The sequence below is a fragment of the Mixophyes fleayi genome, chromosome 3 (genome assembly GCF_038048845.1).
Source record: "Mixophyes fleayi isolate aMixFle1 chromosome 3, aMixFle1.hap1, whole genome shotgun sequence".
In the NCBI taxonomy this organism is placed as follows: Eukaryota; Metazoa; Chordata; class Amphibia; order Anura; family Limnodynastidae; genus Mixophyes; species Mixophyes fleayi.
The window spans coordinates 164,687,028-164,703,984 of record NC_134404.1 but is presented as its reverse complement, the minus strand read 5'-3'; the positions used below and the strand labels follow the sequence as shown (position 1 = coordinate 164,703,984).

General features: G+C 38.9%; 1 protein-coding gene across 1 annotated transcript in view; it reads left to right on the top strand.

The window, feature by feature from the left end:
• The window catches only part of SNAP91 (synaptosome associated protein 91), a 120,233-nt gene that overhangs the window by 49,134 nt on the left and 54,142 nt on the right, over positions 1–16,957 (top strand). The window contains exon 6 of the mRNA XM_075202707.1: positions 15,684–15,795. Coding sequence (XP_075058808.1) covers positions 15,684–15,795 — 112 coding nt within the window. The remainder of the gene's footprint in view (positions 1–15,683; positions 15,796–16,957) is intronic.

Sequence of the window (16,957 nt, the reverse complement as noted above, 5' to 3'; positions counted from 1 at the left end):
CAGTGTGCCCTCACAGAGGCTGGATTGGAAAGAGGAAAGCATCTAGGGACAGAGCTTTCTCAGGAATAGCTTAGCGAGTACTATTTGTATACTTTTCTATGTAATAACTATGGACAATGGAGAAAATGGCCTTTAAAATTTCCTAGGTTTGAAATGCACTCTGTAGGTACAAACCAGATAAAACCAGAAGTATTTTTGTTCTAATTAAGAGAACTAAATTACCATGGAGGTTAAACAATGGTGGTTGGCAGCTAGCATATCAAAATACATTGAGAATAAAATAATACCTTGAAAGTTGAGCATTTTCTTCAAAAATAAAGGTGTGTTTATAAAGATAGTTTCTAAATAAATGAAACGGTATCCTAGACTCTTGTTCCTTTCAACTAACTAAGATTATTATAAAAGATCGGGAGGCCTCACTCACTATGTGTGGGGAAGAAATTGAATGGATACAAGCAGGGCTGCCATCAGAAACTGTGGGGCCCAGTACTAATTAATCTGGCGGGGCCCCCCCTCCCCTCCCCACACATGCGCCCCCTCCCCATACATGTGCCCCCCTCCTTCTTCGACATACATGCGCCCCCTATCCTTTAACACAGTACATTCATCTCCACTCCCTCATCACTGTAAATGTTCCCCTCCTCTCCCCATAAGCACAGTAAATGTCCCCCTCTCCTCTCCCCGCAAGCACAGTAAATGTCTCCCTCTCTATGAGCTGTGGTGCTGTGTGTGGTGGACAAGGGTTTTCTATGCACAGTATTTAGTTTTTTTACTTTCTCTGTTATGGTGGACACAGTACATAATAATATGTGTTTCCTTACAGACCTGCACTTAGTTTACTCTATCTCTATCCTCCCCACACTGTGCTTGTTGGAAATCCTACAATAATCTTAGAGAAAGAAAGAAAATGCGGCTAATAGGGCACTCAAAAGGTCCTGGATATAATATAACATGCTAAAAAGCTTTAATGATATGCATTAATATAATACTCACATTGCAAAAGAATGTATTTATTAAAAACAAGATTAGCGAAATAATTAAAAGAGAAAAATATGCTGAATCTGAAAAATATTAATGACTGTTAACATAGCGACAAATAGCCGCTAAAAGCACGCAGCCCAGGCTCCTGTTAAGTAAACAAGTCCCCTTAGTATTTCTTTTTTGTGACATGATATATTCAATTAGCGATGGGGGAAGTTATTAGTTTAAATTGAGGTAACTGTCAATGGTAATTCTGTTGTTTTTAAGTCAAACCCTGCCTAAAAGTTTAATTATATAGCACAGAGTCGGCGGCGTTTCTCTAGTGTCTTTTTCAAGGCAGCCCGAGGCGATCCTTCTATTGGCTATTTATAGAAATAGGTCCACCCCCTTACTTGCATCATACTTAGCGACGCTTGGGGACAACCGTTCTTACCACATGTTTGTAAATACGAATTGAAAATGCTGTTCAACGCTGAATGTTTCATTTCCAGCAAATGAGAAGAAGGTAAATATCAAGGCATTGAAATTATAATGAAAATTAAATGACAGGAAAGTTGCAAAGCATTAGAACTATAATGTGAGGCTTTAAAGGGTCCTCACATTTAGAGGAATGGAACATATGTGAGCGATCCAGTAAAAAATAAAAATAAAAAAATAAAAAATACAAACCTGATCACCCTGAAGTCAATGGATAATTTCTATAAAACGTTTTCAGCAGTAATATATTACCCTTAGAAAGACATATCAATCTATATAAATCCTAATATTCCATAAATATAAAATGTAGATAGAAGAGACAAAATGAAATAAACGTATTAATACTATACAGTGCCCTATAGTGAACAACTAAATTAATTATTAACAAAATTACCCTAGTGAAGAAAATAAATAAGAGATACATTAGCACATCTGCCTAATGTATCATAATATCCATACCCTTAATCCTACCATTATCACACAATAAATCAAAAGGACATATTACATCCTATATTGAATGAATAATATACATATAGAAATTAACACTACAAATTAATATTGAAGTGAAACTACCAAGTGACAAAAGAATAGGACAAACCCCATATAAAATATAAATAGTGTGAACTAATGGCTTAAGATGAGTGCCTACAAGTAAAATAAAATTACTTACACTGTCCAGAATGAAACAGAAGTTGCTTGATGCAGCCCCTCTGTGTGATGTGAGGTCACACCATCATGTGACAGGAAGAGGAGGCTGGTCACATGTTCAAATCGGCGGAGCCAACATTCCCCTGAGATCTCTGCTGTGTCCTCCCCAGCGTTCCTGCTGCTGCTGCTGTGAGCCTGGCAGTGACAGGCAACTGTCAAACGTAGATCGGAGATGAAATTCGCGTTTCACAGCTGCCTGACACTGCCAGGCTCACAGCAGCAGCAGCAGCAGGGACGCTGGGGAGGACACAGCAGTGATGAAACAGCTCATCGGTGGTCAGCGGGCCCCCTGGTGAGCCCGGGCCCCATACATCAGTACCCCCTGTACCCCCCTAATGGCGGCCCTGGATACAAGGAAAATGAAGACTCAAATAACACATTGAGGATTTTAAAAACCTGTAGAAACGAACACACACAAAAGAAAAAAATAATGAGGAAGAACATATAAAAACTATAGATGAGCGCACTCGGATTTCCTGAATCCGAGCCCACCCTAACGTTGCCGATCCGAGACAGATCCGGGTATTGGCGCCAAATGAAAAATTTAAACCGAGGCTCGGAGTCATAATCCCGCTGTCGGATCTCGCGATACTCGGAACCTATAAAATCCCCGCTAGTCGCCGCCATCTTCACTCGGGCATTGATCAGGGCAGAGGGAGGGTGTGTTAGGTGGTCCTCTGTCCTGGTAGATCTCGTACTGTGCTGTTTAGTTCTGTGCTGTGCTGTGCTGTGTTCGGCAGTATCAGTCCAGTGGTCCTGTGTCCTGTGCTCTGTGCTTCTAAGGGCATAGTTCTTAGTTCTTATTTCCCCAATATTCCCAAGTGTTTAAAAAATTAAAAAAAAGTTATAAAAAAAAATACCAAAAAATAATTTAAAAAAAAATTAATTACAACAAAATTTGCAAAACCAATCCTGCAGTATAAGCCCATTGGTACTGCAATATTACCAAGTTCACTGATTCAGCAGTATAAGTCCAGTGGTACTGCTATTACAAAGTTCACAAAGTTAGATATAGAAAGAGGGCGCTCTAAAACCTATTTGATACCTAAAATAAACAAAACTATGGCCAGTTGCAGCTCTCCTTACAGGCTCTGGGACCTGATTAAGGATATAAACATAAACAAAAAGAAAACTGAGAGCGCAAAAAACTGTAAGCCACTAGTTGGAATAATTACAAATTCATTTATTATATAAAATAATATGTATTTAAAGATGATATAAATATACCATTACACATATTTATAAAACAATAGCCAGTATTGGGTATAACAAAAAACTGGCATATATCAGATTCAACACTCTAAAATGTGTCAGAGCACATAAAATATTCCCTAAATGGATTCACAGCAGATGTAATAATAATTGGATATACTCGTGTATATGTATAGGTTGAAACTTGTAGACACAACAAAGTGTGTAAGATGATAATCCAACAAATACACGGCTCAATCCTGGAAAATGAATGTACTAGAGCACACAAATGTAAAAACAAATCCTCATACCGCAGGTAATTTAGTCCATGATAATGATAAAATCACTCATGAATGATTCAGGAAGTTCATATGAACAAAAACCTCGTGTGTGAAATCCCCAATTGAGTACACAATAGTCACCCTCTCTATGAGAGGAACATAGATGCCTTTTAAGATGTTGTATACTTAACGTTAGTCCCGAATAGGCAATCAAATGTCATGGAGATTCAGCCTCAAAGCGGTATTGTATAGAGGTTTGACCATTCAAATCACGGAGAAAGTTTCTTCGACCCCGGGGTATGTTAGTGACTCCGCTGTTACAATCACTGACTGGAATCCAGCAAATACCTGACGCGTTTCTCGGCACTCTGGCCGTTTCATCAGAGGTGTAATTATCAGAACAGACCAGCCTTCTCTATATAGTCAGTGCTTCTAATCACATGGGGATAGTAAACCAATCCTTTATCGCTGATCATGTGATACAATGGTGCAATGGAATAAGGTTCCTGTTTAGAAAAAAGGTTCCCATTCAGAAAAAATACCAGCTGTTAAATACGTCACTCGTAACTCAGCTGTGAAAGTTGTAATCCTAATTGTAAGATCCGCTGGTTCAAAACATCATTTGTAGACACCAATCGTTATAGACTAAAGTCTAGAAGATAATGTTGTTCCACGCAGTAAATCAGTCCTCCAAAGTCCGTAAAGATATATCATCTGTTTGGAAGAGCTGTATTCCTGAATAGAAATTCAACCGCCCGATGGTAAGCGCTGCTGGTGATCTCAGTGTCCAATCAAAGAATCGTGAGTAATGCTGGGTAATGTAGTTCATATATACGGTAGTAGATCCTCCAGCGTTGGACACTGTATAATCGCAACCACCGACAGTGCCTTCCCAAAGCGTGCACGGCAACCAAGGAAGACCAAAGCAATGGATCAATATAAAAAACTTTATTGTGACATACAAATTACATCAGTACTTACACTGAGGTTTTGGTCACGATGTTCATAGTACTCCTCTACGCGTTTCGTTCCCATAGAGAACTTTATCAAGATAATCTTGATAAAGTTCTCTATGGGAACGAAACGCGTAGAGGAGTACTATGAACATCGTGACCAAAACCTCAGTGTAAGTACTGATGTAATTTGTATGTCACAATAAAGTTTTTTATATTGATCCATTGCTTTGGTCTTCCTTGGTTGCCGTGCACGCTTTGGGAAGGCACTGTCGGTGGTTGCGATTATACAGTGTCCAACGCTGGAGGATCTACTACCGTATATATGAACTACATTACCCAGCATTACTCACGATTCTTTGATTGGACACTGAGATCACCAGCAGCGCTTACCATCGGGCGGTTGAATTTCTATTCAGGAATACAGCTCTTCCAAACAGATGATATATCTTTACGGACTTTGGAGGACTGATTTACTGCGTGGAACAACATTATCTTCTAGACTTTAGTCTATAACGATTGGTGTCTACAAATGATGTTTTGAACCAGCGGATCTTACAATTAGGATTACAACTTTCACAGCTGAGTTACGAGTGACGTATTTAACAGCTGGTATTTTTTCTGAATGGGAACCTTTTTTCTAAACAGGAACCTTATTCCATTGCACCATTGTATCACATGATCAGCGATAAAGGATTGGTTTACTATCCCCATGTGATTAGAAGCACTGACTATATAGAGAAGGCTGGTCTGTTCTGATAATTACACCTCTGATGAAACGGCCAGAGTGCCGAGAAACGCGTCAGGTATTTGCTGGATTCCAGTCAGTGATTGTAACAGCGGAGTCACTAACATACCCCGGGGTCGAAGAAACTTTCTCCGTGATTTGAATGGTCAAACCTCTATACAATACCGCTTTGAGGCTGAATCTCCATGACATTTGATTGCCTATTCGGGACTAACGTTAAGTATACAACATCTTAAAAGGCATCTATGTTCCTCTCATAGAGAGGGTGACTATTGTGTACTCAATTGGGGATTTCACACACGAGGTTTTTGTTCATATGAACTTCCTGAATCATTCATGAGTGATTTTATCATTATCATGGACTAAATTACCTGCGGTATGAGGATTTGTTTTTACATTTGTGTGCTCTAGTACATTCATTTTCCAGGATTGAGCCGTGTATTTGTTGGATTATCATCTTACACACTTTGTTGTGTCTACAAGTTTCAACCTATACATATACACGAGTATATCCAATTATTATTACATCTGCTGTGAATCCATTTAGGGAATATTTTATGTGCTCTGACACATTTTAGAGTGTTGAATCTGATATATGCCAGTTTTTTGTTATACCTAATACTGGCTATTGTTTTATAAATATGTGTAATGGTATATTTATATCATCTTTAAATACATATTATTTTATATAATAAATGAATTTGTAATTATTCCAACTAGTGGCTTACAGTTTTTTGCGCTCTCAGTTTTCTTTTTGTTTATGTTTATATTACAAAGTTCACTGATTCAGCAGTATAAGTCCAGTGGTGCTCTCCTGTGCAGCATATAATTTTTAAAGGCTTTGCCGAGTGTGTGTGGCTTAGGGGTACGCTCTCTTGTGCTACATATAATGGAAAACCAAAATTTGGAGTATAAAGTAGGGAAAGATCAAGACCCACTTCCTCCTAATGCTGAAGCTGCTGCCACTAGTCATGACATAGACGATGAAATGCCATCAACGTCGTCTGGCAAGCCCGATGCCCAATCTCCTAGTACAGGGCATATAAAATCCAAAAAGCCCGAGTTCTCAAAAAATAGCAAAAAGAGAAACTTAAAATCATCTGAGGAGAAACGTAAAGTTGGCAATATGCCATTTACGACACGTAGTGGCAAGGAACGGCTTAGGCCCTGGCCCGTGTTCATGACTAGTGGTCCAGCTTCACCCAAAGATCTAAGCCCTCCTCCTCCCCCCCCCCTACAAAAAATTTAAGAGAGTTATGCTGTCAGCAACAACAACAAAACAGCAAAGAACTCTGCCTTCTAAACAGATGACATCACAAATCCCCAAGGCGAGTCCAAGGGTGTTGTTGGTTGTGAACCCTGACCTTCCCATCACTGTACGGGAAGAGGTGACTCCATCCAGCATTTGCAGCACGCCCTCTGCATATGCTGGAAGGATTACCCACAGTCCAGTTACAGATTTGGCTAATGAAGGTGTGAATGTTGTACACCTGGAAGGAGGATATTGATGTAGCTGGCGCTGAGGAGGATGTTGATGATTATGATGCAGACAGATACCAAATTGCCATTCTCAATTTCTATTTATATTCTAGATTACATAACTGCTGAATAGTTTTCTATTTTACTCCTAGTGGAGAGGGGCTCTGATGCAGACAGATACCAAACTGCCTTTGTCCATTTCTTTGTATATTTGAATTTCTAGTTCTACAGTCTATGCAGGCTGCTTTTTTATATTCAACTACAAGTGTAGGGCAGGGAGGGGGGCATAGATAGCCACCAAAGTAACGTGGTCCATTTAATTTCACTTTCTAGCTCCACAGTCTGTGCAGCCTGCTTTTTTTTATCTTCAAAGTATTTACAAGCCTTGCAATCTAAATTAACTAGAGGTAGTGACGTGGTAGAACTCCAAAAGGCAGTTTGGAAGCCCCTGTACAAACTGGCTCTATTTTACCTGAGTTGTCCCTCCTCCAGTGTGTACTCGGAAAGAGTTTTTAGTGCAGCGGGGAACCTGGTCAGTGAGCGGCGAAGGAGGTTGCTTCCTCACAACGTTGAAAAAATAATGTTTATAAAAATAAATAATCAATTCCTCAATGAAGTACAGCACTGCCCTCCAGATAGTACAGAGGGACCTGTGGTTGTGGAGTCCAGCGGGGACGAATTGATAATGTGTGAGGAGGAGGAAGTACACACTGTAGGGGGAGAGGAATCAGAGGTTGAGGATGAGGACGACATCTTTCCTCATTAGAGCCTGTTTAGTTTGTACAGGGAGAGATGAATTGTTATTTTGGTGTGGGGGCCCAAACAAACCAATCATTTCAGCCACAGTTGTTTGGTAGGCCCTGTCGCTGAAATGATTGGTTTGTTAAAGTGTGCATGTCCTATTTCAACAACATAAGGGTGGGTGGGAGGGCCCAAGGACAATTCCATCTTGCAACTTTTTTTGGCATTATTTGACCATTCAACAGTCGTTTGCCATGTTCAAAAAGTAAAACAAAATGCCAACAAATTCAAAAAATGTAATCAAAAGTTAAATGCCCTGTCATTATTTAAAACAAGAGGGTTTGACGTGCTAGAATTAGTGTAGTGTTAATATGTTCTAAACACTACACTTGGAACTTGGAGGAGGTATTGTGGCCCCGGTATCAAATTTAGTATCGGGGCCACCCCACTACGCAGTCCAGATACTTGTTTGGTGGAATTCTGACCAGTTGAGGGTGTAACTATTTATTATATTGTGGCCCCGGTATCAAATTTAGTACCGGGGCCACCCCACTACGCAGTCCAGATACTTGTTTGGTGGAATTCTGACCAGTTGAGGGTGTAGCTATTTATTATATTGTGGCCCCGGTATCAAATTTAGTACCGGGGCCACCCCACTACACTGTCCAGAATTTTTTTTGGGGGAATTCAGAGCCGTGGAGGGTTTTTTATTAATAAGATTGTGGTGACCACTCCTCTACGCAGTCCAGGTACTTTTTTTGGTGCAATTAAGAACAGTTGATGGTTTTCTTATTATATATATTGTGGTGACCCACTCCTCTACGCAGTCCAGATACATTTATTTGGTGCGATTCATACCAGTTGATGGTTTTCTTATTATATTGTGATGACCACTCCTCTACGCAGTCCAGATACATTTATTGGTGCGATTCATACAAGTTCAGGGTTTTTAATTTATATTGTGGTGACCACTCCTCTACGCAGTCCAGGTAAATTTTTTGGTGTAATTAAGACCAGTTGATGGTTTTCTTATTATATTGTGGGGACCACTCCACTACGCAGTCCAGAAAGATACCTCGTTGCAACGTTTTGGACTAATAACTATATTGTGAGGTGTTCAGAATACACTGTAAATTAGTGGAAATGCTTGTTATTGAATGTTATTGAGGTTAATAATAGCGTAGGAGTGAAAATAAGCCCAAAAACTTGATTTTTGAACTTTTTATGCTTTTTTTTCAAAAAAAATCCAAAACCTTAAATCCGAACCAAAACCTTTCGACAGGTGTTTCACAAAACAAATCCGAACCCAAAACATCACAAAAATCCGAATCCAAAACACGAGACACCAAAAGTCGCCGATGCACATCCCTAATAAAAACTAAAGAAAGTAAATTGGTAAGAGATTTCAAAGATTAGAAACTGAACTACAGGAACTGGGAAGAAGAAAAATAAAAAAAAATGCAAAAACTCCATAAGGATAAGCCCATTTCAAATCCATACTGGTTAACAAAAATGAAAAAACTCATTACAACAATAAATATATCACGAACTGCAAAAGTGCATGAATTAAATAAAGATCTTATAGGAGATTCAGGAGATTGCCAGACAAACCAATCACAGAAGAGTTTACAAACCCCTAAACCCTATAAATATAGGCACACGATTGGGCAAGAAAGAGTGAAGAAAAAACCATGTCGAAATAGTTTGAGAGAATTGGAAGAATTGGGTCAAGGAGATAAACAGAGATTTAAAACAAACTAAGATAACACTCTGATTACTTATCTAAACTGTGGATCATGCGGTTGTAAGAACTTGGGGAAAATTCTGAATGTACAGCTGAGTACACGAAGAGTGGGGGCTTTGGTAATGTGCAGCAGAGTACACAGAGTTTGTAGGCACTGCCTGGGCAGCATGAAGTGTTTACCAAGGAACACAGAGGTGTTGCCACCTGTTGAAAAGTGCTTATCATGCAATAAGGTATATATGTGTTGGTACTATTACAGCAGTAAACAAATGGGCACAACGGAGTACTTTATATCGCAGTGACCCTGTAGAACAGAGATAGCAAGTGTAGCAGATCACACACAAATACAATAATTAGTAGGTGGGATTGGCAAAACCGAATGCACTGGTGCAGAGTCAAAGACCCGCATCAGACTTCACCAGGGGTCCCCGCAAAAGGATATGAACTTCGCTCAGTGAGTACCCAGATCACAGCCCAGTGTAATTGGTTCCCTCCATGAAAACAGCAAAGAATACCTGGTATGAGGATGGAAATGCAGGCATGGGTGTACTGCTGTGGGGGAGGCTGGAGTTGACACACGAGGTGAAGAAACACAAAGAGCTGCAATAATTCCAGGTATAGTACTGGAGCGGGAGTATCTATGTTGGACACAATTGATACTCTGGCACTGAGGAGTGCACTGAGCAGGTTCTTATAGTGGCTGGTGATTCCCCACACGACGCAACACCTGAGAGAGGTGTTATGTTATCTTTAGCCTGAGGCTGAGCCCAGTGGAATTCTGTTATGGATTCTAATTGTGAAGGCCAGTGATGTTGAAGACTGCTGGTACTGGCAAAGGTATTGCTTGTTATCCGTAGTCATGCTTGACACAGAAGCATGGCAAAAAGATTTTTTAGAACTGCATTTAACAAAGACCACCAGAACCATCATTATTGGAACCAGAGAAGAACAACCTCCTGATGCCAAAAAGGAAGGAAATACCACTATCACAAGAGGAAAACGAGGAGGAAGTCATCTAGGATCCAGGCCAAAAATAAGGAAGTAAACATGGAGGGTATTTTCAATTTGAGTAACACGAAGCTTGCTAATCTGCAGACACACCTGCTAAACAAAGGTCTTAGGTTTGCCCCTGACAATGCCACTAATAAATTTAACACATGCATAGACCTCCATAAGTCCATCTGGAAGGTCACCATCAAAATGTTTTACATGCAGGGGAGAAAAGCATCAACACCCACGATTTCCCCTAATCCTGAATATAGACACACCAACCTGGAAAAGATATTGGCTTTTATTCAAGCTATCTGAAAGGTTTTAATGTATGGTCCTTTCAAAGACTGATAGAATAGGGGGAAAAACAAAATTAAAAAGAAAAGGTCTAAAAGAATTAGAAGGAAATAAAAATTTGATAATTAAGTCTGCAGATAATTATGGAGGCATAACCATACAACAAATAATATGTAGAAGACAAGTTCAGATAAGAACCACTGTCTAAGGAGCCCCCACCGTGGCCTACAAAATGGAGTTGGAAAGATGCATTTCAAAAAGGAATTTATACAAATCAGAATTTTAATTCATACATATAAAAAGCACAAGATTGCTGGTTATATATTTTCTAACAAAGATTAATAAAACCATCTGGTTCCCCAAGAATGCCCAGTATGTGCATCAATTCCCTAATCACACATGTCTCAATATATAGACCTCTTTTTTTTTTTATAGCCCTTTGTAATCAGAGGAGTTATCTTAAAGATGCTGCACAAGTCTTGAAAATAATCAGCGTGGCAACACAACTATATCTTGATGACCTGTGATGTTACTTTTCTTTACACCATAATTTACAACCAATCAGTCACTTTCCTTCCCAACAGATTGACTTCATCATGGGAGTCATCAAATTTATCCTAGAACACCACAACTTTTTGTTTGAGGGCCAGTGCCATAGACTTCTTCTCACCCCAGAGCTTTACTAACTGATAGTTCCCTCCTCAATGGAAGTTTGTCTCAATCAACTGCAAGTACATGCAAATAAACTGTGTGTGTAATCCCAGCCTTTCAGAAGGAATACTACTTTATGCCCAGTGATCCTTTCCCTAGAACAGACATTATTTACCAGACTGCTATGGAGTATTCTGGTACAGCAATCAGGGTAGCCCTTATATTTATTGAACTATGAGATTTAAAACTATTGCGTTGTAAATCATTTTTGATGGCTATTGAGATATAAAGTCTTGGTGTCGTCTTCGCTCAATTTGATCTTAACATACTGTTGACTTCTCAAACATTTCTTTAAGGAATATCTGGCTTGTACCTACAATGTACATTTTTTTAAACAAGGGAAAATTTTAAGATTTTCTTCGATTGATGCCTGCTGTTTGACTTTGCTAATTGTCTGTTGCCTATAGTGCTCAGAGCCCTGATATATACGACATGCATGATGCAGATTGTAGCATACTGGCTCCTATCTCATACTTACAATTGACTCAAAACATTTATTACTTGCACCTTGGGATTTAAGTTTATTTTGGTTTCTGGTTTATTATGAAGAGATAGCGATTCCTTTCCATGTTTCCCTATAGCCCCTCCCCCCATGACTACTATATAGGGCAATGCACATAAGTTTTTGTCCCAAAAAAACCTAGAATAGTAAAAAGAGAGAAATTTAAAAAAAAATAAAAAAAAATTGAAGCTATTTCTTAATGAAAGTAATGTTTTATTCCGATTATTAAAGATTTCACCACCAGCCCCATTATCTTGAAAAATGATTGTGGCTGTACCTCCACATTTCTTGTTAAATAGAGTGGATATCAAAATTGACACACCTTTTATTGAGGTTTCATGTGTTTGATATAAGGTCTGAAATTAAGAATTTCAGACCTTTTCATCAACATTTTTAATGTGAACTTGCAACCAACAAAATTCAAGTGTAAAACAGTGTGCACACCCCTAAACTAAACCTTTTTGGAAGCCCTTTTTGCTTTTGTTATAGGAGTGAGTCTTTTTTAATAAGTCTGTAACAACTTTACACACCTGGACTTTGCAATTCTATCCAACTCTTCCCTGTGAACAAAACTTCAAGGTCCATCAAATTGTTGGGGGATCTCCTGTAAACAGCCCACTCTAGGTCATTCCACAGGTTTTCAATAGGATTGATGTCTGGGCTTTGACCAGGCCTTTCCAAGAATTTGATCTTCCTTTTCTGAAGCCATTCCTTGGTTGACTTGGATGTGTGCTTTGGATCATTATCATGTTGGAAAGTGAAATTCCTGTTCATCTTCAGGTTTCTGACAGAAGCAAGCTGGTTTCATGCCAAAATATCTTTATATTTATAACTATTCATTATGCCCTCTATCTTAACTAGAGCCCATGTCCCAGCTAAAGAGAAGCAGCCTGAAAGCATGATGCTGTCACCACTATGCTTCACAGTTGGTATGATCTTGTTTGCGCCAAATACAGGAGATTGTTGTTGTATGCAGGGAGTGACTTGTTCCTCTCAAAAATTCCTGCAGCTCCTTTTAATATTGCATTAGACGTCTTGGTTGCCTCCTTCATGAGTTTTGTCATCCGTGTCTTGTCATCAACTTTGGAGGGATCTCATGATATTAGCAATATCTCTGTCTCTGTTGTGCCACATTTTCTCACCTTATTGATGGTCTTAATATTCCATGGTACATGTGAAGCTTTTTAAATTTCTTCTATACCTTTCTCCAAATTGATACGTTTCAATGAAGAGATCCCATAGATGTTTCGAAAGCTCCTTGAAGACAGATTTTCACCAGTGCGGACTTTTCTCCATTTGATCACTTCACCTGTGCATGTGGTGGTTGAAGCTGCATTTTCTTGGTTTGTAGTGATTGTGGTGTTGTAATAAGAGGTAGCCAGATTAGGGCAGGACAGGCTAGTTATAAGAGTGGAGTAGTTTTTAGTGAAGATGAGAAGTTGACTGGCTCGGTTAGGAGTTTTTAGGTGTCTGTGTGGAGCAAGCATGAGGTAAGTTGAGACTGGAGTAAATGAGGTAGTGGTTAGAGATCGGGAAGTCCAAATTGTAGAAACTACAGATGGAACACAAGGTCAAGGGAGTGTACATCACGGGATGGGAGATGTTGTCCACTGGAAGTGACCAAATGAGGAAGTAAACAAATTTTGTGTCGGCAGCAACGGTAGGGTTTTCAAAGATTAATCCCCTGGTATGATAGTAGTTAGGTCAAAGGATAGTAATTAAGTGAGCTAGGCAACAAAGCTGTCAAGAAATTGAGAAAACCGGACCTGGGTGGCTGAAAATGACAACCACAGAAAGTGGGGCGAAAAGGGAAGGTGGAGGTTGAAGGCCTTTGAAATGAATGTATCGTTGATGGATAAGCGTTTGTTACAAAAAGATCTCACATTCCAGAGTGCACTGTAAAAGGGAAGAGGGTAGTGGACACATGTGACTAAGGTTGGAGCGATTTACAGGTATGTAGTTGATGGGAAGATTTGGAAAGTTTGGGTGAAATGGCACCAGCAACCATGAGAAGATCCATGTAAGAAAGAAAAGATGAAAGATTATTTGTGGGTATGAGGTTTGTTTCTGCTTGTGTAAGCTGGAGAATTAGGTGGGTGCAGACTAGCGAGGATGGAAATAGTGAAAGGGAAATAATTTTGGGGAGGGATAAAGGGGGATACTGCAAAGAGGAGATTGGAGAAAAGTGTGGTGAAAAATATTAGGTATTAGAGAGGAAAGTAAATGTAGTTGTATAGTGGAGTGATGTGAGATGTGGATTAGTTGGGGTGCGTATTAAGAGAGTGGGGAAGAGCGATAGATTCAGATAGTGTTGGAAGTGAAGGAGGTCGGGATCTCCTTTGCCTTCATCTGGCTAGGGTAATGGAGTAGGCAACCTCTGCAGTTGGTCCATAACACGAACAGCTGGACTCAGTGGGACTTTAGCTGAATAATGGTGGGCAGTTTGCGTATCAAGTAACAGGTCTAGTCAATTTGCTAGTATACGGGTATAGATTTCTGTAAACGGTATAATATTGCTTAGACCATGTGCGTATCTGCAGTGTCGAAGTCGTATAATTAGATGAAAGAAAGTATATTGGTTAATATTGTTTTATTGGTCGATTGCACTCACTACACGTGGCATACTGCGATCGCACGGTAAAATACGCACGTACACACTCGCATTACAACATTTAGTTATTTATAGAATTCATATTCATATTGAATCTATTCTACAGTGATTTATGAGCAGATAGCATTTAGTTTATTATTAGTTTATATATTATGATTATATGTACACCGCAGTGTTATTTAAGGTTCAGGTTAAAGGAAATGTGTCATGTCTGATATCATATTAATCCCATTACATCAGCAGCTGTCCGGTGCAGTCGGCAAAAAAATCGCACATTGCTTACTCTAGTTATTGTTGTTATTGAATAAACCTTTATTATGATGCTGACTATAAAATGCTAATAGACTAGTTGTAACTGGAGTCGTGGCGGGAACAAAGGAGCACATCCCCTGGAGAGATGACCCCCACCTTTTGGATTCTTTAGTTTCAACTAGCCTATGACCTGTTTACCCTGGACCCACCCGAAGTCTGGACTTATAGAAGCAAGCCACGTCATCTGCATTGTTCACTCTGTAACACTGAATGTATATATATCATAGCTGCACTCCCACTAGCTCAGTCTACTCTGACCACAGTATTCAAGGGTGAACTACTGTTCACTGGTACCCGTGGGAGCGTAGTGCGAGCGCATGCGAACACAGCGGTATGTATGTATCTTTTGGTATTGACTGTACTGTATTATATTATAATCATGTATTGAACTGTTAACTTTTTACATCTGCTAAAATAAATCACTGTGCGTTGGAAACACAATACAATCGCTTGGGCAATGCTTATTTGAAAACGATAGAATTACTTTAATAGCAGCTACAGTGCAACAGTATTTGTTTTCACTAAAGACAAAAACGGCACCTATTTTAAAATGCCATGCAAAAGTAGGCTGACAGTAAATTGCTATAATATTATGATCTATCTTTGTTAATTGTACTGTACTGCTTATTCAGAAAACCTTGGTTTACAAATTATTTACTTGGCTATTTGTTAAATAAGATGTAGAAAGTATTTATTGAATGATCCAAGACAGTGACTTCCCGGGACAGACATTTGTAGAAATATGTATGTATATAGATCTATAGATTACTTGTATATCCCTGGAAAGGAGGCTCCAAATATCACAGCTGAATATATTATGAAAATCAGTCACGTTTACATAGCTGAATTTATGTATCTTGTACTAATTTTATAATCTTGTGATATGTTAGGTGAACATTCGATATGTTGTTCAACCAGATATTGCATGTGACTTTATGTTTTGTTTTATCTTAACAGGTTCACCCAAATGAACTAACAAACGGCGTTATAAATGCTGCTTTTATGCTTCTTTTTAAAGATCTTATCAAGTTATTTGCTTGTTATAATGATGGAATAATTAATTTATTGGGTGAGTATATTCATATGTAGCATTGTTAATCTAGGGCTGCACATTAGATTTTCAGTTGCCAAATAAAATCTATGTTTAAAAATCACTCCAAAAGAGTACACGTTAGATATCACTGTTTTTTCTGTTAATTGCACAAGATTAATCAACTTCCTGCCCCCAAAACAAAGCTTCCTGCATGCTTGATTTTAACTGATCCTGGCCAATATCGCCTAGAGCTACACAGATTTTCAGGCATGTAATTAAATCTCAGGAGATTAATTGCTTCAGAACACTGTACAATTAAATGTGATTTTATACAATTTATCACATGAGCCTAATATTCGAAAGAAAATAATTCCTCCCCTGTCAAATGAGTGCTTCCTGCTCAGCATCTCGTATCATCAGCAATTTATTGCCCACCCCATCTCTTCTTTTTCATAAAATGAATCTCTAAACCATATGCAAAGAGATTAAAGGGCTTATTAAATGGTTTTTAAGCCTTACATTTGGCAAAAACTCGTCTTCGCCGCCTATAGAGATCCTCATCAATTTATGAAGCTGCAACATTTTCTGCTTGTATGGAAGGCAATAAGCATATCTTACCTGCATTTTCAGCCATGCTGGATAGGACTGCCCAGTGTACTGAAGACTCGGCACATGCACAGACTTATTGCCTGGCATGCACAATGACAGGACCCGGAAGTGAAGTCTTTCATCGAAACTCCTCTCTGGGGTGATCCGTCTTCGCCAGGACAACCAATTTTCATAATTTATGTCCTGGCACGATTTGATAAATTGCTCCAAAATGTAATTTCTTATCCCTATAATAATAAATTATACTTTATCACCCATTTTTTGCCATTTATGATAAATAGACCCCAAAAATTCTACATAGGGCAATTTGAAGATCATCACACTGCAGAGTCTAAAAAAAATAGCTTGACACAGTATACTGGAAAACTATGCCAACCAAACAAGTGATTGCCACTATGAGGTTCTTAACATCCAAAGATTGAATAGATTGTAAGACCAAGATTTGGTGGATAGATAGAATATATGTGGTGTGGTTCACTGTGAAATACTATTCTGAATTGAACTAATTGCTATTGAATAATCTTTATAGTAATTCACTACACACCAAGTTAAATACACACACATGTATGTATTTTAAATATTTGGCCAT